This window comes from Nerophis lumbriciformis, linkage group LG18, assembly GCF_033978685.3.
Source record: "Nerophis lumbriciformis linkage group LG18, RoL_Nlum_v2.1, whole genome shotgun sequence".
In the NCBI taxonomy this organism is placed as follows: Eukaryota; Metazoa; Chordata; class Actinopteri; order Syngnathiformes; family Syngnathidae; genus Nerophis; species Nerophis lumbriciformis.
The window spans coordinates 37,522,406-37,546,804 of NC_084565.2; the positions used below are offsets into that span (position 1 = coordinate 37,522,406).

Below are 24,399 nucleotides of genomic sequence, written 5' to 3' on the forward strand. Positions count from 1 at the left end.
ATTAAAAAAACAACAACAACAAAAAAAAAAACGATACCGATAATAAAAAAAACTATACCGATAATTTCCAATATTACATTTTAACGCATTTATCGGCCGATAACATCTCTACTTATCACCTGTTCAACTGTTTGTGGCCCCATTCTGGTCTTTAATATTATCCATTGTTATTATCAGGCCCCCCTCACCTTACTCTAAAGCAGTGGTTCTTAACCTGGGTTGGATGGAACCCTAGGGGTTCGGTGAGTCGGCCTCAGGGGTTCGGCGGAGGTCAAGGCACACCCGACTCATCGTGTAAATACAAACTTCTCCGTATCGGCGTATTACGGATACAGCAACAGCTGACTGGTTTGCAGGTGTGTAATTTGTTGTGAGTTTATGCACTGTGTTGGTTGTGTTCTTTGAACAAGGTGATGTTCATGCACGGTTCATTTTGTGCACCAGTAATAAAACATGGTAACACTTTAGTATGGGGAACATATTCACCATTAATTAGTTGCTTATTAACATGCAAATTAGTAATATATTGGCTCTTAACTACACTGCAAAAAGTCAGTGTTCAAGAACAAGAAAAAGAAAATACAAAAATGAGGGTTATTTTATTTGAACTAAGCCAGGGGTCGGCAACCTTTACCAGTCAAAGAGCCATTTTGACCAGTTTCGCAAATTATAGAAAACAACGGGAGCCGTAAAATCTTTCTGAAATTTTAAATGAAATAACACTGCATACAATGTTTTCTTTTTGAGCGCCATGCGCGCCGCGATGGTACAGCATATAGCACCCACTACAGCCAGCGTGCCTGATCAGCCACACGTCGTATGGTGTTTCCGCTTGCTCACGTAAGTTACAGCAAGGCATACTTTGTCAACAACCACACAGGTTACACTGACGGTGGCGGTATAAAAAAAACTATAACACTCTTACTAATAATGCGCCACACTGTGAACCCACACCAAACAAGAATGACAAACACATTTCAGGAGAACATCTGCACAGTAACACAACATAAACACAACAGGACAAATACCCAGAATCCCATGCAGCCCTAACTCTTCCGGGATACATTATACACCCCCGCTACCAAACCCCGCCCACCTCAACCGACGCACAGAGGGGGTGGGGGGAATGACAAAATGTGTTTGTCATTCTTGTTTGGTTTTGGTTCAAAGTGTGGCGCATTATTAGTAAGAGTGTTAAAGTTGTTTTATATGGTCACCGTCAGTGTAACCTGTGTGGCTGTTGACAAAGTATGCCTTGCTGTCACGTACGTGTGCAAGCAGAAGATGTATATTGTATAACAAGTGTTAGGCTGGCACGCTGTTAATACAGATTGTAGAGGGCGCCAAATGTTGTACCATCATGGCACGCCCTTTTTATAGCTGAAAGGGTGAAAATCGGTGAATATTAATCCCGGGAGTTTTCTGCGAGAGGCACTGAAATCCGGAAGTCTCGCGGGAAAATTGGGGGGTTCAGCAAGTAAGCTGCTGAGCCGCATCAGAGTGATCAAAGAGCCGCATGCGGCTCCGAAGCCGCGGGTTGTCGACCCCAGCACTAAGCAAAATTATCTACCAATAGAACAAGAAAATTTGGCTTGTCAAGACTTTCCAAAACAAATAAAATTAGCTAACCTCAATGAACCCAAAAATACCTTAAAATAAGTATATTCTCACTAATAACAAGTGTACTACTATATGAGTACGTATTTTCTATTGTTTCATTGAAAATAAAACAGCAAAAGTCCATTTGGCTGTCGTCTGTTTTAATTATGAGACACAATTGTGTCAAAAGTCATTATTTATTTTTTTGCATGCTTAACATAAGAAATTATTACTTTAAAAAAGTAGTTTTATACTTGTTAGTGTTGATGACACAGCTTTGCAACACTTGATATTGTAGTTTCAAGCATGTTTTACTCAATATAGGTCATCAAATCTCAGCAACAAGCTGTAATATCTTACTGAGATCATTTAGGACCAAAACCCTTAAAACAAGTAAAACACTCTAACATAAAATCTGCTTAGTGAGAAGAATGATCTTATCAGACAGAAAATAAGCAAATATCACCCTTATTTGAGATATTTAATCTTACTTAGATTTCACTTTTTGCAGTGTAGTCATTATTAAGTACTTATTAATGCCTTATTCGGCATGGCCTTATTATAACCCTAACCCTCTAACCCTGGCCCTAACCCTCTAACCCAGGGGTGCTCATTACGTCGATCGCGATCTACCGGTCGATCTCGGAGGGTGTGTCAGTCGATCACCAGCCAGGCATTAAAAAAATAGTCCTAAAAATGAGCGATCATAAATCTTCACTATGACGTCACTTTCGTCACTTGATTGACATTCACGGCACCCGAGGGTCTTCTGAGATGACGCTGGCTGCTGCCAGCTCATTAAAATTACCAACTGGAAGGCGAGAAACACTTTATTTCAACAGACTCTGGCGCCGTACCTGTCGTCAAAACTCCAAAGACCGACTGCACAGTTGCACAATAAAAACTGCTTCATCCTGCCTGCGCTACCAAAATAAGAGTCTCAGAAAGCTGGCGTGCACAAGCTAGCAAGCTACGGAGTTTGCCGACAATGTATTTCTTGTAAAGTGTATACAAAGGAGTACGCAAGCTGGACAAATAAGATGCCAAAAACCAACCACTTTCATGTGGTATTGGACAGAAAGGAGGACTTTTTTTCTCCTCCATTCGAAAATGCGGATGTTATCATCACCACTGTCTGATTCCAATCAATGCAAGTCATCAGAATCAGGTAATACACCAACTTATATTATTGTCTTCATGAAAGAAAGGACTCTATATGTGTTAAAAATGCTTGTATTATCTTTAACCACCTTTAACTTATTAACAATATTAACTATATGTGTTAAACATGCTTGTATTATTTTTAACCACCTTTAAGTTGTTAACAATATTAACTATTTGTGTTAAACATGCTTGTATTATTTTTAACCACCTTTAACTTGTTAACAATATTAACTATATGTGTTAAACATGCTTGCATTATCTTTAAACACCTTTAACTTGTTAACAATATTAACTATATGTATTAAACATACTTGTGTTATCATTAAACACCTTTAATGTATTAACAATATTAACTATATGTGTTAAACATGCTTGCATTATCATTAAACACCTTTAACTTGTTAACAAAAACATATATTTCATAAATAAGTAAATATAAATTATATATATGAATGAGGTAGATCCCCACGACTTGATCAATTGAAAAGTAGCTCGCCTGCAGAAAAAGTGTGAGCACCCCTGCTCTAACCTTAACTAAATAACTCTGAATTAAGTCTTTATTACTTAGAATATGTTCCCCTAGTGTCCAAATAACTCTAAATTAAGTCTTTGTTACTTAGAATATGTTCCCCATACTAAAGTGTTACCAAAAACATATAACTTTGTCTTGAATATGAAAAAAAAAAACATTTTATTTTTCACTAAAGAAGGGTTGGGTGAATGCGCATATGAAACTGGTGGGGTTTGTTAACTCCAACAAGGTTAAGAACCATACTTGCCAACCTTGAGACCTCCGATTTCAGGAGGTGGGGGGTGGGGGGCGTGGTCGGGGTGGGGCGAGGGCGTGGTTGGGGGCGGGGCTAAGAGGGGAGGAGTATATTTACAGCTAGAATTCACCAAGTCAAGTATTTCTTATATATACATATATATATATATATACATATACATATATATATATATATATATATATATATATAAGAAATACTTGAATTTCAGTGAATTCTAGCTGTATATATATATATATATACATACACAATATATACCGGTATATATATATAAATAAAAGAAATACTTGAATTTCAGTGTTCATTTATTTACACATATACACACACATAACACTCATCTACTCATTGTTGAGTTAAGGGTTGAATTGTCCATCCTTGTTCTATTCTCTGTCACTATTTTTCTAACCATGCTGAACACCCTTTCGCAGGTACCCAGAAAGGTTTCGAGTACCACCAAAAAAAATGAATCTCTGAAGACAGTATAAAAATCTGTGTTAAAGGTGTACAAATACTGTTTGTATAATAAGCATGTTATTTTTTTTACAAATGAGGGTTAAGAGTTCAGTACTAAAAAAAAAAAAAAAAAGAATGTGGCTTAAGTACAGTTTTTTAATTGAGCTGCTGCATTTTTTGGTTGGGTTGTTTATTTATTTTGAGTAACTTCTATACATTTCTAAAAGGGGAATAATGTAATAGAGTTATCTATGTTTGTCTGTTGCCATCTCCTGGTGAATGTTGGCTATAGCGTACTGGGGTTACTTTTTGGTTGGCCAACGATTTACGTGGTGTTGCGCACCTGACGTCACTCAGGTCCGCATGGAGCTGGAGGGGGCGTGGCTTCCAGCTCCGCCTGAATTTCGGGAGATTTTCGGGAGAAAATGTGTCCCGGGAGGTTTTCGGGAGAGGCGCTGAATTTCGGGAGTCTCCCGGAAAATCCGGGAGTGTTGGCAAGTATGTTAAGAACCACTGCTCTAAACCTACAAGTCACCAATTTGCCGCCAGTGCTACTGATTTTCAAGACGTGAATGTCCATTTGTAGTCGGAGAAAAGTTGCATGTTTTCCTGCAACCACAGTCATTTCCATTATTCAGGTGAAACTCGTAAAATGTTCGTGTGAAAGTCCATTCATGGCAGCAGTAACTTCAAATGTGAAACTTATATGCGATATAACCTCATTCATTACATGCATCATTCCATATGTCAAGCTTGTATTTATTATAAGTTTGATGATCATGGCTTATAACAAATACAAGCTTGACATATCTAATAATTAAGGGTGTAACGGTACGTGTATTTGTATTGAACCGTTTCGGTACGGGGGTTCCGGAGGTGTACCGAACGAGTTTCCACACGGACATATTAAGTAGCGTAAAGCACGTTGTGTAAACGACAACAAAGCGAAAGCGGTTTGCCGACATTGTTCAGCAGCGGTAAGGTATGCTTCTGGCAACAGGTCTAACATGCTAACCCGTTTGAAGCAGCACCACCCCCAAGTGAACATCGCTTCAACGACGAGAAAGACGAGCGTGGTGCAAACACCGCATTCAAGCAGCCTCTCCTCGGCGAGTCAGGCAGGGCTAAAGCAATAACAAATGTTTTTATAGCAGTAGATTTAAGACCATATTGCATTAAAAGCTAGATTTTGACCCACTTCTTCTTTCTGCAGACAATGTGGATAAACTGATTTTTCTGGCAAAAAACATGAAGATTGAGTGAAAGTCACCAGGGTTAAAGGCTGGGGGGGGGGGAATTAAAGTTAATCTGAGGCTGAGTTGACATGAAACTGTTTATGTGTAGAAGAAAAGTTTTGTCATTTTATTTAATCTGAGCAACAACTTGAGGCAGTTTAATGTTGATTAACGTGGACCCCGACTTAAACAAGTTGAAAAACTTATTGGGGTGTTACCATTTAGTGGTCAATTGTACGGAATATGTACTGTACTGTGCAATCTACTAATAAAAGTCTCAATCTATCAATCACAAAAAGCACTTTATATGTAGAAAGGTTTTGTTAAGAAACCATTCTGAGCCTTATCTTATTTATACACACAAGGCGAATCAGTAAAGAATCTGGGTATTATCTTCGACCGAACTCTCTCGTTTGAATCACACATTAAGAGTGTTACTAAAACGGCCTTCTTTCATCTCCGTAATATCGCTAAAATTAATTCTATTTTATCCACTAGCGACGCTGAGATCATTATTCATGCGTTCGTTACGTCTCGTCTCGACTACTGTAACGTATTATTTTCGGATCTCCCTATGTCTAGCATTAAAAGATTACAATTGGTACAAAATGCAGCTGCTAGACTTTTGACAAGAACAAGAAAGTTTGATCATATTACGCCTATATTGGCTCACCTGCACTGGCTTCCTGTGCACTTTAAGGTTTTACTACTTACGTATAAAATACTACACGGTCTAGCTCCGTCCTATCTTGTCGATTGTATTGTACCATATGTCCCGGCAAGAAATCTGCGTTCAAAGAACTCCGGCTTATTAGTGATTCCCAGAGCCCAAAAAAAGTCTGCGGGCTATAGAGCGTTTTCTATTCGGGCTCCAGTACTATGGAATGCCCTCCCGGTAACGGTAACAGTTAGAGATGCTACCTCAGTAGAAGCATTTAAGTCCCATCTTAAAACTCATTTGTATACTCTAGCCTTTAAATAGACCCCCTTTTAGACCAGTTGATCTGCCGTCTCTTTTCTTTTCTCCTCTGCTCCCCTCTTCCTTGTGGAGGGGGGGGGGTGGGGGGGGGGTTACCCACATATGCGGTCCTCTCCAAGGTTTCTCATAGTCATTCACATCGACGTCCCACTGGGGTGAGTTTTTCCTTGCCCTTATGTGGGCTTTGTACCGAGGATGTCGTTGTGGCTTGTGCAGCCCTTTGAGACACTTGTGATTTAGGGCTATATAAATAAACATTGATTGATTGATTGATATATGTTATTTTATATATGTTGACCACATTAACCCTGGCAATGGACCTTGTGTGTATTTGTATGTTATTATCCTTATCATTCATGACTGCCTGCTGTTGCACTCATCAGCGTAGTGGTGGCTCACATCCATCACACACACAGCTATTTCTATTTTTGGGCAGAATCATTATAGTGTTCCCAATGTTAAAAGGATAAAGCCCTTGTTTACAAATTTGGTAAATAAATAACCAAAAAATTTATATTTTGCTGTTTTCTTACTGTACCGAAAATGAACCGAACCGTGACCTCTAAACCGAGGTACGTACCGAACCGAAATTTTTGTGTACCGTCACACCCTTACTAATAATTCATACAAGTTTGATGATCATGGCGGGCAGCACGGTGGAACAGGGGTTAATGCATGTGCCTCACAATACGAAGGTCCTGAGGTCAATCCCAGTGTCAGAATAATTGTATCTAAGTTATCACAAAACTTTGTGTTGCCATGAGTTCCCGGCGAGAGGACAAAAGCTGTCTTTGATCCTACCAAGAAGAAGGCTTGTAAAACTCCACTGTGTAGGATGGGAAGCGACATGAAGGTGTTCTGTCTCTTTGATGTATTGTAATCCACAGAAAGATTTTGTCTTGACCCGAGAACTACAAAGCGGAGAGGGAGCAGGACCAGACTCCCCTCCAGGCGAACTTTTCTTTGAACTCTTTTACGACCTTTTCTTTGAACTTTTAAATCAAAGGCGATGGCTGTTTACGACCCCCGTCCCTTAGAAACAGCTGTTGCCATGTAATCAGGGAAAGTCCAAATAAAAGAGGAGGCGTGCAATCTTTCGTCAAGAGCGTGGTGAGACTGTGCAAAGAGCACAGTCCAGACGTTTCTCCTCATTGAGCCAAATTGAATTCTGTCTGTTTAATTCCTTGCTTCTTGTCTTGTTTAATAGATGTCATCAGTGTTTGAACCTGACACCCAGGCTCGGGATCTTTCTGTGTGGAGTTTGCATGTTCTACCTGTGACTGCGTGGGTTCCCTCCGAGTACTCCGGCTTCCTCCCACCTCCAAAGACATGCACCTGGTGATAGGTTGATTGGCAACAATAAATGGTCCCTAGTGTGTGAATGTGAGCGTGAATGTTTATCTATATGTGTTGGCCCTGCGATGAGGTGGCGACTTGTCTATTTTTAAACAAAGAAAACAATCTGATGTTGTCTTTATTTTTAAGTTATTTTTACCAGTGATTTTACCAGTCCGGCCCACTTGGGAGTAGATTTTTCTCCATGTGGCCCCTTATCTAAACTTAGTTTGACACCCCTGCCCTAAAGTGTTTATGCTCGCTCACCTGGTTTGGCAGGTCGGCCAGCAGGTACAGGACAAAGTCGCCCACCCACTGGATGAGCTGCTGCAGGGACTGCAGCGGCGGACCGTCCAGCACAAACTCCTGCGTCTTCAGGTTGAGCATCACCTTGTCAATATCTGCCAACACAAGTCCCGGGTGTTGAGTCACAGTAGAGTCCGAGTCTCACCCGTGTCAACGTAGTGCGAGCCACACCTGTGTCCATGTTCTTGGCACAGATCTCACTCAGGCGGTCTCCCGGACTTTTGTCGGGTGTATTAAGGACGTGAGGTCTGAGTAAGGATTTTAGAGTGGAGCTGATGGCGATCAGCAGCAGTTTGGCGTGGAAGTCGCAGGCTCGCGCCGCAGTGGCCTTGGACAGTTTACACAGGGACGCCTTGACCGCCACGATCCGCGTCGCCAGAACCTGCAGCACAACGTTTTTTATGTGACAAGATAAAAGCACGATGACGGCTTTAGAACGGGAGCGCACTACCTGCTGCAGGGCCTGGTTCTGCCTCATGTACTCCTCGTGAAGTTTGTCCACCAAGTTGGGGACCATAGTGGGCTGCACGTGCAGAAGGACGTCCCACCAGTCGTAGCCCGTCACCATGCAGTACTCCAGCAGGAACAGCAGGTGGCGCAGCGTGGTGTTCATCTCCAGCACTTGACCCATAGAGGGCGACACTCGCAGCATGTGGAGCTGAGGAAGAGTCACATGATTTGTTTAGAACAGAAGTCGTTTTCACCGAGGGCCACATCGCAGTTTTGTTTGGCCCCAGAGGGCCACTTTTAACAAAGAACACTATTACACAATTTTTAATGCATTTTATTAGTAGATTTAAAAAAAAACTAAAATGTAAGTTTCAATAATTTCACCTCAAAATGTAGTGTATATTACTGTAAATGGAAAACCAGTACTGCTGTTTTTATGGTTAAAAAAAGGCAGCTCAGTTGCCAGAATTTTACCAGAAAATTTACATTTGTTTTTTTTACAGTAAATTTAAAAAACTGCAATTTTACAGTACAATTTTGGCACCTGAGCTGCAAGTTTGTTAGTTTTTTTTAACAGCAAATCAACAACTGTGGATTTTTTCTGTATATTACTGTAAATGCCAAAAAGGCAGCACAGTTTATTACCGTTGGCAGAATAATTGTATCTAAGTTATCGCAAAACGTTGTGTTTCAATGAGTTCCCGGCGAGCAGACAAAAGCTGTCTTTGATCTTACCAATCAAAAGGCTCGTAAAACTCCACTGTGTAGGATGGGAAGCGACATGAAGGTGTCGGTTTCTTTGATGTATTGTAATCCACAGGAAGATTTTGTCTTGGCTCGAGATCTACAAAGTGGAGAGGAAGCAGGACCTGACCCCCCTCCAGGCACCTTTTCTTTGAACTGTTTTGTAACCAAAGGCTACAGCTGTTTACGACCCCCTTCCTTTAGAAAACAGCTGTTGCCATGTAATCAGGGAAAGTCCAAATAAAAGAGGAGGCGTACAATCTTTCGTCAGAGCGTGGTGGGACACTGTACAAAGAGTACAGCCCAGACGTTTCTCCTCAATTGAGCTAAATTGAATTCTGTCTCTGTTTAATTCCTTGCTCTTGTCTGTTTAATAGATGTCATCAGTGTTTGAACCTGACACAGTAAAAAAAGTACTGTTTTTTTCATTTATAGAAAAATGCTGTAAAAATACACAGTAAATGTCACAATTTGCTACTTTTACATTGCACAATTTGATGGATAACTTGCTTTGAAATCCTTAATATTAGTATTTATTTCTATTTAAAAAATGGTTTGAATGTTTGATCATATATTTTTGCATAATTAGACAATATTTAAGTTAACATAATTTGCGATTACATTGAGTAAATTTTTTTTCTCCCAAAATAGAAAGAAAGAATACATTTAGTAAGAAAAGTTACAGTACTTTGATACATATTATTTCCAGGCTTTCGAGGGCCAAATAAAATAAAGTGGCGGGCCACATCTGGCCCCCCCGGACCTCGAGTTTGACACCTATGGTTTATAAGGCGCAGAAATGATGACAAAATTAGGGAAATCTCCACACAGTGGGATATAAATCCAATTTGCATTTTTTTTGTCAACATTTTGTTACTGAAGCATTTCGCACAGAAGACTGAGAAAGCAGGGGCCAAACATTTTGGCTCCAGCAGTTTGTGGGGCATTTGCTTCAAGAAGAGCGCGTGAGCAAGCAGTCTGAGCTACGAGTGCTGCGACAGCTTTAAAGCCGTGTTTCTTAACCCATTGATATATTCTCGGCTGTGGTCCGTACTCAGTTGTAATGCACTTTTCCACCACTTGTGGCAGTAATGACAATCTCAAACCGAAGAAGTCTGCAGCTAAAGTAATAGAGTTTCTTAAACTCAAAAATTATGACTAATGTGTTGAAGCTGTCAGAATTATTCTATCTAAATTATCACAATACTTTGTGTTGAAATGAGTTCCTAGCAAGAAGACAAAAGCTGTATTTGAAACCTACCAAAAAGAAGGCTCGTAAAACTCCACTGTGTAAGGGGGAAAGCCACATGAAGGGTTTTCTGTTTTCTCTCATGTATGGTAATCAACAGAAAGATATTGTTCTAACCCAAGGACTTCAAAGCAGACAGATGGCAGGATCTGCCCAATTTCCAGACGAACTCTTTTTGAACTATTTAATGGACCTCTTTTTGAAGTATTTTACGAACTCTTTTTCAACTATTTTATGGAACTCTTTTTGAACTGACCTTTTCTGTGAATTGTTTACGAGCTTTTCTGTGAACTTTTTGCGACCTTTGTCCTTTGGAAACAGCGGTGGCCAGGTGGTCGGGGAGGGTCCAAAATAAAAGAAGGAGGCGTGCAATCTTTTGGCAGAGCGTGCTGAGATACTGTACAAGGGTACAGTGTAAAGGCGACTCTCCTCAATATTGAGTCCAAATTGAATTCTGTCTCTGTTTGATTCTTTGCTTCTTATCTCGTTTAATAGATGTCATCAGTGTTTGAACCTGACAGAAGCTGTATTTTCAATTTCACTTGAATTTTTTTATTTATTTTTATTTATTTATTTTTATATAGACATTTTTATATTGTTATATCCCTAATGCCGCCTTATACTAGCACTTTTTAGTAACTAGAATGCAAAGAGAAGGGAAAGACGTGTGTTCTTGTCTCATGTAAGGATTGTGGATGATGGGCAAGATAAAAAAGCACAGATTTCCTAGAATGAAATTAAATGGGTGTGTGTGTTGTTACCTTGCCCTGATTGTCGACACCAGCCAGGGCCAGCGACGTCCAGGAGAACTGCAACGCCTTGAAATGGAGGGTGGAGGCTCCCGCTCTTTGTCGCTTGATGGCAGACTCGTCCCCGGAGCGCTGGCCCGGTCCGGTGGATCCAGAGCCGTAGAAAACGCCCAAAGTGTGGAGGGTCAGACGGTGGAGGATTTGGATGGTGCCGTCATTGAAGGCCAGAGCCAGTCCTGAAGACGCAGACCACAAATGAGTCCTGGCCGCAACATGTTTGGACCTGATGACGCCGTGTTGGCAGTTCTCACCCAATCCGGGGCAGAATTTGGTATCTGACGTGTTGGAGGTGGAAATCGGCAATTTGGGAAGAGCGATGGCAGAAACTCGCTCCAGGTCGATGGCGGTGGTCAGGATACGCCACTTCAAGATGGTGGGCTGCTTTTCGCCGACTAGATCAGAGATTAGTTCGGGTCAGCTGTGGTCAACAGTACTAAAAAAGTCTTGATCTCATGATTGGAATATTTGTCTTTATTAAAGGGGAACATTATCACCAGACCTATGTAAGCGTCAATATATACCTTGATGTTGCAGAAAAAAAGACCATATATTTTTTTAACCGATTTCCGAACTCTAAATGGGTGAATTTTGGCAAATTAAACGCCTTTCTAATATTCGCTCTCGGAGCGATGACGTCACAACGTGACGTCACATCGGGAAGCAATCTGCCATTTTCTCAAACACCGAGTCAAAACAGCTCTGTTATTTTCCGTTTTTTCGACTGTTTTCCATACCTTGGAGACATCATGCCTCGTCGGTGTGTTGTCGGAGGGTGTAACAACACGAACAGGGACGGATTCAAGTTGCACCAGTGGCCCAAAGATGCGAAAGTGGCAAGAAATTGGACGTTTGTTCCGCACACTTTACCGACGAAAGCTATGCTACGACAGAGATGGCAAGAATGTGTGGATATCCTGCGACACTCAAAGCAGATGCATTTCCAACGATAAAGTCAAAGAAATCTGCCGCCAGACCCCCATTGAATCTGCCGGAGTGTGTGAGCAATTCAGGGACAAAGGACCTTGGTAGCACGGCAAGCAATGGCGGCAGTTTGTTCCCGCAGACGAGCGAGCTAAACCCCCTGGATGTCTTGGCTCACACCGTCCCTTATGCCACCGAAGATGATCAAGAAAAGAATATCGACCCTGGCTTCCCTGGCCTGCTGACATCAACTCCAAAACTGGACAGATCAGCTTTCAGGAAAAGAGCGCGGATGAGGGTATGTCTACAGAATATATTAATTGATGAAAATTGGGCTGTCTGCACTCTCAAAGTGCATGTTGTTGCCAAATGTATTTCATATGCTGTAAACCTAGTTCATAGTTGTTAGTTTCCTTTAATGCCAAACAAACACATACCAATCGTTGGTTAGAAGGCGATCGCCGAATTCGTCCTCGCTTTCTCCCGTGTCGCTGGCTGTCGTGTCGTTTTCGTCGGTTTCGCTTGCATACGGTTCAAACCGATATGGCTCAATAGCTTCAGTTTCTTCTTCAATTTCGTTTTCGCTACCTGCCTCCACACTACAACCATCCGTTTCAATACATGCGTAATCTGTTGAATAGCTTAAGCCGCTGAAATCCGAGTCTGAATCCGAGCTAATGTCGCTATAGCTTGCTTTTCTATGCGCCATGTTTGTTTGAGTTGGCTTCACTATGTGACGTCACAGGAAAATGGACGGGTGTTTATAACGATGGTTAAAATCAGGCACTTTGAAGCTTTTTTTTAGGGATATTGCGTAATGGGTAAAATTTGGAAAAAAACTTCGAAAAATAAAATAAGCCACTGGGAACTGATTTTTAATGGTTTTAACCCTTCTGAAATTGTGATAATGTTCCCCTTTAAATGATCTTACAACAGCCGTGTCCCCGTGTTTACATGGTTAAAGACTGTGCCTACTAGAGATTGACCGACATGTTTTTTTAAGGACCGATACTGATACCGATTATTAGTAGTAAGCGCTGCAGTAAAAAAAAAAAAAAAGGCAACTCTTCACAAGCAGGGCAAACAGACTGGTGCTTCAGCAGTTTTTATAACTATCTACCTGACAATGTTTTTATTTTTTTAAATACTAAATACTGGTATAATATGTGTATATACTAGGTCTGCCGATGTAGTTCTATTAAAGTTGTAAAAAAAAAAAAAAATTTAAAGAGGCTGATACCGATATACAGTACAGGCCAAATGTTTGGACATGCCTTCTCCTCATTCAATGGGTTTTCTTAATTTTCATGACTATTTACATTGTAGATTGTCACTGAAGGCATCAAAACTATGAATGAACACATGTGGAGTTATGTACTTAACAAAAAAAGGTGAAATAACTGAAAACATGTTTTATAGTCTAGTTTCTTCAAAATAGCTCTTTTTGCTCTGATTACTGCTTTGCACACTCTTGGCATTCTCTCGAAGACGTTCAAGAGGTAGTCACCTGAAATGGCTTTCACTTCACAAGTGTGCTTGAAGCTCATCGAGAGAATGCTAAGAGTGTACATAACTCCACATGTGTTCATTCATCGTTTTGATGCCTTCAGTGACAATCTACAATGTAAATAGTCATGAAAATAAAGAAACCACATTGAATGAGGAGAAGGTGTGTTCAAACTTTTGGCCTGTACTGTATGTTAAAATGCCAAATATTACCGCAGATCTCTCGATCTCTAGTACAATTGGTACGTGAAAGATTCCTTCAAAAGTGCCACGCGACCTGATGTATGTTTGCTTGGTTCCTTTTTGAAAGAAACACTTAAGACATGAGGCGCTTTTTGTGCATTTAAGAAAAAAATCCTAAAATTCCGTTAAAACAAATTAAAGCTGATCACACAATAACAAAACTCACACAGTGACTGATGAAATGCTAAAAACATGACAGACCACGTAAAAAAACAGAATGGAATTTTTTACAGTCTTTACTGAATAAAACTCCCAGAATGTACATGAAAATAAAGAATGTGGGGTTTACAATACAGAACTTTGTTGTAGAAATGTGCTTCCCTGTCTGCCCCTGACGCTCTGAAAATAAACCCCGCCCACTCTGCTTCATGCCTTGTCTGTCTGAAGCTGCTTTGACGTAGATTACCGTAATAACCCGTATACCGCTCAAAAGCACATATTCCAACCATTGGAATACTTTCTATTAGGGTTGGGCCGATAAAACAATATAAACATATATATCGCGATAGACATGTAATTGATGTCATTAAAATAATGCATTTAATAAAACATTAAAAATATATACCGGTATCTTTTTTTGGTCGGAAGAAATCGGAAGTTACGAAGCTCTGTTAACATAGAAAACAGGAAGCAATCACTGAGCAATGGTTGCGCCATTTTGCTGTCTCGCTGTTGATTCTCTGCATGGAGTGAGAAGAGAAAGTAAAAATGAGTGCTGCAGAGAGCAAAGAATTTGGTGATAGGAACTAAAGTGCAGGACTGTATAAATAAAATAAATTACAACATATTACAAATGTGCTACTTTAAAATAATAGTAAATTTGTCTAATAATGTTTAAATAATAATTGTTGCATAACAGTAATTCCTTTCCATACTAAATAGGAATAATAAACCAAATTAAACTTCCTGGCGCTAAACTTGAAAAATAAAATCAGGTTTCTTTGTTTACATTTTCACACTTTGCACTATTTTGTTACACTTTAGTAGGCATTTCCTACACATTCCTTATTTTTGAAATGTAATTTTAAGAGGTTATTCTTAAGTGTTCTATGTGATTTTAGAATTTTGTTTACATGGTTTGAATGTTTTTCATGCTTTTGTTGACATTTCCTTTCCTTTCTGCCTTGATAGCTGAGGGGATTATAATCAGAGGAAGATTATATTTGAAACAAAAATTATAACTTTAATTATATTTTTCTCCTGGTCCTCATTTTCAATAGGTCATAAAAAATATCAATAATTATCGATATCGAAGGATATAAAGCACTGATAATTTTCAGTCATATAGCCCAGCCTTACTCTTTATAGTCCAAGATTTATAGTCATTTGAAAACGGTACCACACACCATATTGGTAGTTCCGATGTTAAAAGGTTTTAAAAAATTATTTGGAGACGTCGGCACTCAAAATTGAATTGGATCTGAGGATAATACAAAATCGGATCGAAGGCAAAGAAAATGGGATTAAAGGCGGAAAAGTTTGACTGGTACCCTAAGCATGTGATTTGAACTTAATGAAAAAGACTGAAAATAATATATATATATGTATATATATATATATATATATATATATATATATATATATATATATATATATAAATAAAAGAAATACTTGAATTTCAGTGTTCATTTATTTACACATATACACACACACATAACACTCATCTACTCATTGTTGAGTTAAGGGTTGAATTGTCCATCCTTGTTCTATTCTCTGTCACTATCTTTCTAACCATGCTGAACACCCTCTCTGACTATGCATTGCTGTGTGGCACGCACAAAAGTGCTTTCATCAAATGCACTAGATGGCAGTTTTGTCCTGTTTAAGAGTGTCACAACATTGCTGTTTACGGCAGACGGATTGCTTTACTGTAGACGTTCTTTATATTGTGGGAAAGCGGACTCAGGTCCGCATGGAGCTGGAGGGGTCGTGGCCTCCAGCTCCGCCTGAATTTCGGGAGATTTTCGGGAGAAAATTTGTCCCGGGAGGTTTTCGGGAGAGGCGCTGAATTTCGGGAGTCTCCCGGAAAATCCGGGAGGGTTGGCAAGTATGCATTACGGGAAAACTGTACCGTATTTTTCGGACTATAAGTCGCAGTTTTTTTCATAGTTTGGCCGTGCTTCAGTGCGACTTATATATGTTTTTTTCTTTCTTTATTATGCATTTTCGGCAGGTGCGACTTATACTCCGAAAAATACGGTAGTTATTGGCAGGAATGGCAAATAGACGGATCAAGATTTTAACACACATTGCAGATCGGAAAAAACGAAGAAAACGGAAGACGGAAAAATCACATGGCTGCAAGACTCAAACGTTTTCACCACTCACCGACGGGCGATCGATGCTGAAAGATGTTGTTGACCGGAAGCCCCTCCTTCCTCAGAGACCAACACTCGACAATACTGCCATTTTGATTGGACACACACAGCAGAACCTGAAAACACATGCTGTGTCAATGCCTTGCTGATGGGTCGTAGCAGGTCGAGAGACGCCTCCGCAATCCTTAAAGGGGAACATTATCACCAGACCTATGTAAGCGTCAATATATACCTTGATGTTGCAGAAAAAAGACCATATATTTTTTTTAACCGATTTCCGAACTCTAAATGGGTGAATTTTGGCGAATTAAACGCCTTTTTATTATTCGCTCTCGGAGCGAATAATCGGGAAGCAATCCTCCATTTTCTCACTTTCGTCGGTGTGTTGTCGGAGAGTGTAACAACAAGAACAGGGACGGATTCAAGTTGCACCAGTGGTCCAAAGATGCGAAAGTGGCAAGAAATTGGACGAAATGTGTTCAAAATACGAGGGTGTGGGGAAAGCCGACGAAATGGTCAGTCGTTTGTTCCGCACACTTTACTGACGAAAGCTATGCTACGACAGAGATGGCAAGAATGTGTGGATATCCTGCGACACTCAAAGCAGATGCATTTCCAACGATAAAGTCAAAGAAATCTGCCGCCAGACCCCCATTGAATCTGCCAGAGTGTGTGAGCAATTCAGGGACAAAGGGCCTCGGTAGCACGGCAAGCAATGGCGGCAGTTTGTTCCCGCAGACGAGCGAGCTAAACCGCCTGGATGTCTTGGCTCACACCGTCCCTTAAGCCACCGAAGATGATCAAGAGAAGAATATCGACCCTAGCTTCCCTGGCCTGATGACATCAACTACAAAACTGGACAGATCAGCTTTCAGGAAAAGAGAGCAGATGAGGGTATGTCTACAGAATATATTAATTGATGAAAACTTTATTCATTACTCGCGGTTTTACTTAAATTATTATACATAAACTGTGTTTACCAATAATTTAGCTTAAAAACATTAATTTTTTTCAATCATTCGAGTACATTCGGGTAGTCTTTTGTGTCTATTTAGGTATGGTTAACCTGAGTGTTGAAATCGTGGAAAAATATATGTTCTTAGCGCGCCTGAAATGGGCTGTCTACACTCTCAAAGTGCATGTTGTTGCCAAATGTATTTCATACGCTGTAAACCTAGTTCATAGTTGTTAGTTTCCTTTAATGCCAAACAAACACATACCAATCGTTGGTTAGAAGGCGATCGCCGAATTCGTCCTCGCTTTCTCCCGTGTCGCTGGCTGTCATGTCGTTTTCGTCGCTTTCGCTTGCATACGGTTCAAACCGATATGGCTCAATAGCTTCAGTTTCTTCTTCAATTTCGTTTTTGCTACCTGCCTCCACACTACAACCATCCGTTTAAATACATTCGTAATCTGTTGAATCGCTTAAGCCGCTGAAATCCGAGTCTGAATCCGAGCCAATGTCGCTATACCTTGCTGTTCTATCCGCCACGTTTGTTTGTATTGGCATCACTGTGTGACGTCACAGGAAAATGGACGGGTTGTATATAACGAATCAGGCACTTTGAAGCTTTTTTTAGGGATATTGAGTGATGGGTAAAATTTTGAAAAAATCTTCGAAAAATAAAATAAGCCACTGGGAACTGATTTTTAATGGTTTTAACCCTTCTGAAATTGTGATAATGTTCCCCTTTAAGTCAAGAAAGCTATTATTTGTCATTACCTGCTCTGAGTTCTCCCTGGTCAGGAACTTGAGATGCGTGACGGCGGGGTACTTGTCCCTCCTCTGCGGGTCAGTGGTGCAGCGCAGGAACAAGGAGGGTAAAAGTTCCGTGTCGATACGACACTTTTCGCTCACGACACTCACCACCACCTGAACACAGACACACACCAGATGCAGTCAAACTCCTGTCCGATTCACCGAGGCCATCTTCTTGCTTCCGACCTTGTAGAACTGGACCGGAGAAGAGCTGCTGCCGTCCGTCGCGGCCACCACGATGTTCCCGCCGCCGGTGAAGGCGATGTCCGCCAGCGCCACGCGTCCTCGCAGTCGACAGAGACTCTCGCTGGCCGTCAGCAGAGTTCCGCCCGGCTTCAGGAGCGACACGGTGACCAGGCCGCTCACCGTCACTGCCAGCCAGCCCTCCATCGGCTTCCCGCCAAAAAGAGTCAGGGACGGGGAGAACTTGACCCGGGAGAACTTCTCACCAAAGTTTGTGGAACTGGACTAAAAGCGAAAGTAAAGGCGTGTCAGTGACCAGGTAAGAAGAAGTGGAAGGCGTATGCGGCAGATACCATCTCCACATGCAGAGCCAGTTTGACGCCGTTATGCAGCCAACTCAGCGCCACGATCGGATCTCCTTCCAGAGAACTGGACAGAAGACTTTCCCAACTGTTGACCAAGTGCTCAGACATTGACCAACACTTGATGTGACCGTCACCGTCTGCGGACAGTAACCTGGACCCTACACACACAAACATGTCAGGACTTACCCCGTGGGGACCAATACACACACTGTATTTGACCACTTGTTATACACACTTCACACACCTAAATCATGAAAACTGACCTTCAGGGGACCATTTTAAAAGAAAATAAAAAATGCATAGGCCCTAATAAGAGGCCATTTTCTATTGATTCCAATGCTTTGGACCCCGGGTTGAGCTGGACCCCACAGACTGAGTGAAATGTCAGGTTTTTGGTCTGACGTGTTTTAAGTTATTTTGAGGTAGGAAATTATTAAGGATTTAAACTGTGGAAATGCTGCGATTAACAGGAAAAAAGGGTACATAAACATATAAAAAAATTATTAAAAAACATCCGCTCGTTCTTGTTTTTCCAATATAGTCTGGGCATCTGCAGTACCTATTTATTTTTACTCTAGCTTTTTGTCTAAATATATAATATATATATTTTATTCATCGGTCAGAATGTTTTTAGGGACATTCGAATGGTCAGGACTTACTTCGATGCTGGCTCAATGGCTCCCTGTCGTTTTTGCCGGAATCGAAACACATCAGTTTCATCAGAAACATAAAAAACTTGTCATGCTTAAAGTTGGCGGTATGAAAACATGACAATAATGTTTAAAAAAAATAACATTTGACGCTCATTTAGACACGAGAGTACTCGAATCAGGACCCCAAGATATACCGGTGCCCTTTAATGTGCCTGACTATTTTTTGTTAATACCTATTTTTTGGTCAATTTGTCGTAAGGTCGGTGTAAAAGTCCATTTTATTTTGTGAAAACATGAAATAAATCATCCTCCAAATGGCAAACACTACAACAAAAGTTCAAGATTCAATAATCCACATACTGGTGTCCTTTAATGTGCCTGACTGTATTTTGTATTTATTTTTTTAATCTTTTGGGGTTAATTTGTTGTAAAGCTGGTGCAAAATTACATTTTATTTTGTGCAAACATGAAAAAAATAATACTGCAAATGGCAAACATTATAATAAAATATTAAAATGCAATACCTTCGTACAGCAGGTTTTCTTCACCATTCACGGAGGAGCTAAACTATTTTTTTTATTTATTGTAAACGAGAACAAATAAACCATAGACATGATTAAGTATTACAATCAAAACAATAAATATGGAGGCCCGTTTCTGGAACTGAAGAAAAATACTACAATGACAAATCCTAATTATGAAATAAAAAGTGATAATTATTAGATTAAAAAATCGAAATTATGAAATAGAATGTCAAAATTATAAGATAAAAAGTCATAACCGCACATGGGCAGTTTGTATCTCATAATTTCAACTTTCTATAATTGCAGAAATACTTTTTATGTCATAATTACGACTTTCTTGTCTCATAAATTTTGAAATTTTATCTCATGATTTCGACTTTTTTACTTTATAATTTTGATTTTTAATCTCATAATTTCGAGTTTCTTATCTCATAATTTCGATAGAAATAACAAACACACACACACACACACGATGATAACGGTCCAGAGAATCAGAATCAGAATAGTTTTTATTGCCATTGTTTGAGAACGGGCTCACAAACTAGGAATTTTTCTTGGCGCAATCGCGCAACATAAAACACATAACACAGAAAAGGTAATACAATGAGCTGTAACTGAGCTATCAGATCTTGATATTCAATGTAGGAGGGTATTCAATGTAGGACGTTCAACAAACTCTGAGTTTAAACCTGAAATCTGAGTTGATTTACTCTGAGATGGGACACTTGGCGTGTTCCAAAACATTTAGTCCAATCAATCCTGAGTATGTTGACGCAGAGTTAAAACCACATTAAAAAGTCACGATCAATGGAGCACCGATTCTGCGATTCAACATAGCAACACAGAAAAGTCGTCTTTCTTTAACCAACAGGAAATGAAAGTGTTATTGTGCGTTTGTGGTGATAAGAACACTTTTTAGAAAGAAAACTAATACAATAAAATAATGTCAATTCATAACATGTATATGTGAATACATTAGTTCAGTGGTGCTCAAACCTTTTCTTTTTTTTGAACCAAGTACAACCTAGGAAAAAACTTGGCTGTCCAAGTACCATCATAATGACTAACATTGAAATACAATAGGCCTAATTATTCATTAAAAATAAGGCAGAGGTTTTATTTAACAAGTATATTTGTTATTTTTGGCCACTGTAACATTACACACAGTTTGAACAGCAACACTGTGTTGGCATATATAGGAAAATAAAACACTGCACTTTGAGTGATTTTTTTTTTTTGGCGTACCACTAGAAGAAGCCCACATACCACAGTTTGAGAATCACTGCATTAGTTTATTGATTTAACATTTTAACAGTTTTTTTTAACACTTAACAGTTATCCTACAAGTATTTTTTATTTATTTATAAAATACCATTTTAACTGCAATCCCACCCATAAAACACGCACAGGCAACTGTAAATAATCTCTCTTTTTTACTATATTTTACATCTAAAGTCCATGCAATGCAAATTATTGAAATATCAAGTCCTTTTTTTCCTGTTAGATCAATTTACTTATCATAAACATTATTAAGTTAAAGTTAAAGTGCCAATGATTGTCACACACACACTAGGTGTGGCGAAATTATTCTCTGCATTTGACCCATCACCCTTGATATGTACTAATATCTGAGATATACTTCTTGAAATAAAAATACTCTACACTTTCAGCTGTTGTCGGAAGTTTATTTTGCTTATTGTATGTATTTTAGCTCATATATTAGTTGTATTTACAATTATGAAAAACCAAACAAATCTACTTTTTAATAAGAAAACAGCAATTTAGAATTGTATTATTACCAAGACGAAATAAATATCTGAAATTAAGCTAAAGAAAATATATTATTTCTTTATTTTTGCAAACGCTAACACGATTTAGTACATATTTTAGTTATATTTACAATAATGAAAAACTAAATAGTGCACGTTTCTCCTTATTTTTTTAATCCTGACAAATCTAATTATTATATATCTAAATTTAAATATGTTTTAATTGACTAACAATATGTTTGTTTTTCTTAACAGTCTTATAATAATAATAATAATAATAATAATAATAATAATAATAATAATAATGGATTAGATTTTATATCGCGCTTTTCTATTATTAGATACTCAAAGCGCTCACAGAGAAGTGGGAACCCATCATTCATTCACACCTGGTGGTGGTAAGCTACATTGCATTTAGTTCCCATTAAAACATTCACATGTTGCACAATGAGATGTAAGCAGGGGATCATGTGTACATTCCTGCAACTTCCTGTTTGTAAAAAATATATTTTTATTAGTATTTATTTAATATACTAACAGCATTTCATGATTAATATTTATAAATTAAGATTCCTAATAAATGACACGAGAATAAGCACACATTTGATTGTTAAATCATAGTGTAACGACCTGGAATGACACTTTATGTGTGGTGTTGGAGTTGCCCGACTTTTTGTGTGGCTGTAAACGCATCAGTGGCTAAGTGCTATATGTGCATGTATTGGCGCAAGTGAGAAAGAGTGAGCGGCTGCTGTTGATATAACAAAGTTGCTTTTGGTCTGGTTCGTACTGCAGAAAATTACCAGTTTTGCTAGATATCATTTTTTTTACTAATGTTTTGGTGATGTGTTTATGGACGACAATAAAGAGTTTTGCTCAGTAAAGTGATCGATGGAATTCATGTCCTCAAAGCGTCTCGACAGACGTTACAATATTTGAACAATGATGACGAAAACTGTTTTCTCAGTCGTGTCCGTGTGTCGAAAATTGTTATGCGCTTATTTTTTGATTTGATTTTGGGCGTGGCATAGATTTGCCGTGCGCAGAGGAACCTTTGAGCAGTGCGCAATTGCACAGACGCGCACCTTAGAGGGAACGTTGCCTGCAACCCTCGGGTTTCTGGCACGGCCTCTCTACCCACTACGCCTTATTGTTATACAACATAAGTATATTTAACTAACCATGACCTCAAAATCCTCTACCGACATAAATCTTCAGGAATTGTTTTAACGTCTACAAGTAACAAATGAGCAAACATGTCATGTCTGACAACTTGTTTCACATTTATCAGGAGGGAGGAGGCATGAAAAAAAAAAACAGGTTTTGTTCAAGAAACCCTACCAGCGAGCAGGTTAGGTTTACAAAGTAATTTACCATGGTTACTAACTCACAGTTTGACTTATCTCTCTTTTTCTGGAATGTATACCCCACCAATGAGTTAGATTTGTTTTTAAACTCACCTGATTGGTCCCACTCAAGACAGGAAATGACCTCAGAATGTCCAGAGTTGATAGAGTACACATCCCAGGGATGCTCCGTGTCCATTATGTGGATCATGTGACTGACATCTGCCAAAAGCAACATGTCAATCAAACGTTGCATTCAAACTATTAAACAACTGCGGCGTGCGGACTCCTTCTGAGTCACGATCATGATCAGCACCTCTGTCGTTGTCGTCATCATTCTTCAGGTCTGTAGTGAAGGCCACTAGGTTTCTGCAGGACCACGAGCACACAAGAGGGATGGAGGGGCAGTGGTTGCTCTTTGGGCGCTTCTCCCACTCACAAACATACGCCAGCTCCATCTTGCTAACCTCAACGCAAAAATCCAGGTGCCAGGGATCCCTACCCTGTAAAAAATAAGACAAAGTTACAGCATGTTTCCATTAAATTGGGAGGAATGCTCAAATCAGGGGTTGGCTTGTCGAGTGGTTTGTTTGGCCCTTCATAAGGTGGCTTCGCAAAGTTAATACATACGTTTACTGATCTCTTTTCAAGCTCAGTAGGGCAGTGTTTTTCAACCTTTTCGGAGACAAGGCACATTTTTTTCATTGAATAAATGCAGAAAACATTAAAAGATTAAACTCAGCAGGCGATATTGACGGTAAAAAGTCGTTGGATATGACTTTAAACCATAACCAAGCATGCATCACTATAGCTCTTGTCTCAAAGTAGGTGTACTCTCACGACCTGTCACATCACGCCATGATTTATTTTGAGTTTTTTGCTGTTTTTCTGTGTGTAGTGTTTTAGTTCTTGTCTTGCACTCCTATTTTGGTGTTGATTGTCATGGCATGTACGGATGTCATACTTGCCAACCTTGAGACCTCCGATTTCGGGAGAGGGGCGTGGTCGGGGGTGGGACGGGGGCGTGGTTGTTGGCGGGGGCGTGGTTAAGAGGGGAGGAGTATATTGACAGCTAGAATTCACCAAGTCAAGTATTTCATACATATATATATATATATATACACATACATATATATATATATATATATATATATATATATATATATATATATATATATATATATATATATATATATATATATATATATATATATATATATATATATATATATATACATCCTGAAAATATGCAAACAAAACTGTTTACATAATTGATACTTCAAACTTGCATAAATAAATCTTAAGGAATATAACATAACTTGGCTTCTGAGAGCTTCAAAATGTAATGAATAAAATGCTAAAGTTGTTGATGAACAAGCAATTATTTTAATAATTAGATATGGTCATTTTAAATGAATTATTATGATCATTTAAAATTAATTATTTCCAATATGTTTATTTTCATGTATTTCTATGGCTGGATGTAATAAGGAGTCAGAAAAAATACAAATAAAAATACAATTAATTTTGATGTTTTTAGCAAAATATAGTAAAAATGTATTTAGTTTTTTTTTTTTTAAATTAATTGATACATTTATTTTTAGGTAAGATAAACATAATACAATGTATCTCTAGTCTGGATGATTTAGTTCTTGTCACCCTGTTGTCCTCCCGTCATAAAAAAAAGGCTGTCCTCACTCAGGT

General features: G+C 39.2%; 1 protein-coding gene across 1 annotated transcript in view; it reads right to left on the minus strand.

Moving 5' to 3' along the window:
- The window catches only part of med16 (mediator complex subunit 16), a 33,883-nt gene that overhangs the window by 7,554 nt on the left and 1,930 nt on the right, over window positions 1–24,399 (minus strand). The window contains exons 2-12 of the mRNA XM_061978296.2: window positions 23,012–23,198; window positions 22,810–22,917; window positions 18,392–18,561; window positions 18,042–18,323; window positions 17,820–17,969; window positions 16,107–16,212; window positions 11,360–11,500; window positions 11,061–11,284; window positions 8,308–8,514; window positions 8,028–8,238; window positions 7,818–7,951 (exon numbers count right to left, since the gene is read on the minus strand). Of these exons, the coding sequence (XP_061834280.2) occupies window positions 7,818–7,951; window positions 8,028–8,238; window positions 8,308–8,514; window positions 11,061–11,284; window positions 11,360–11,500; window positions 16,107–16,212; window positions 17,820–17,969; window positions 18,042–18,323; window positions 18,392–18,561; window positions 22,810–22,917; window positions 23,012–23,153 (1,875 nt within the window). The 5' untranslated portion in view covers window positions 23,154–23,198. The remainder of the gene's footprint in view (window positions 1–7,817; window positions 7,952–8,027; window positions 8,239–8,307; window positions 8,515–11,060; window positions 11,285–11,359; window positions 11,501–16,106; window positions 16,213–17,819; window positions 17,970–18,041; window positions 18,324–18,391; window positions 18,562–22,809; window positions 22,918–23,011; window positions 23,199–24,399) is intronic.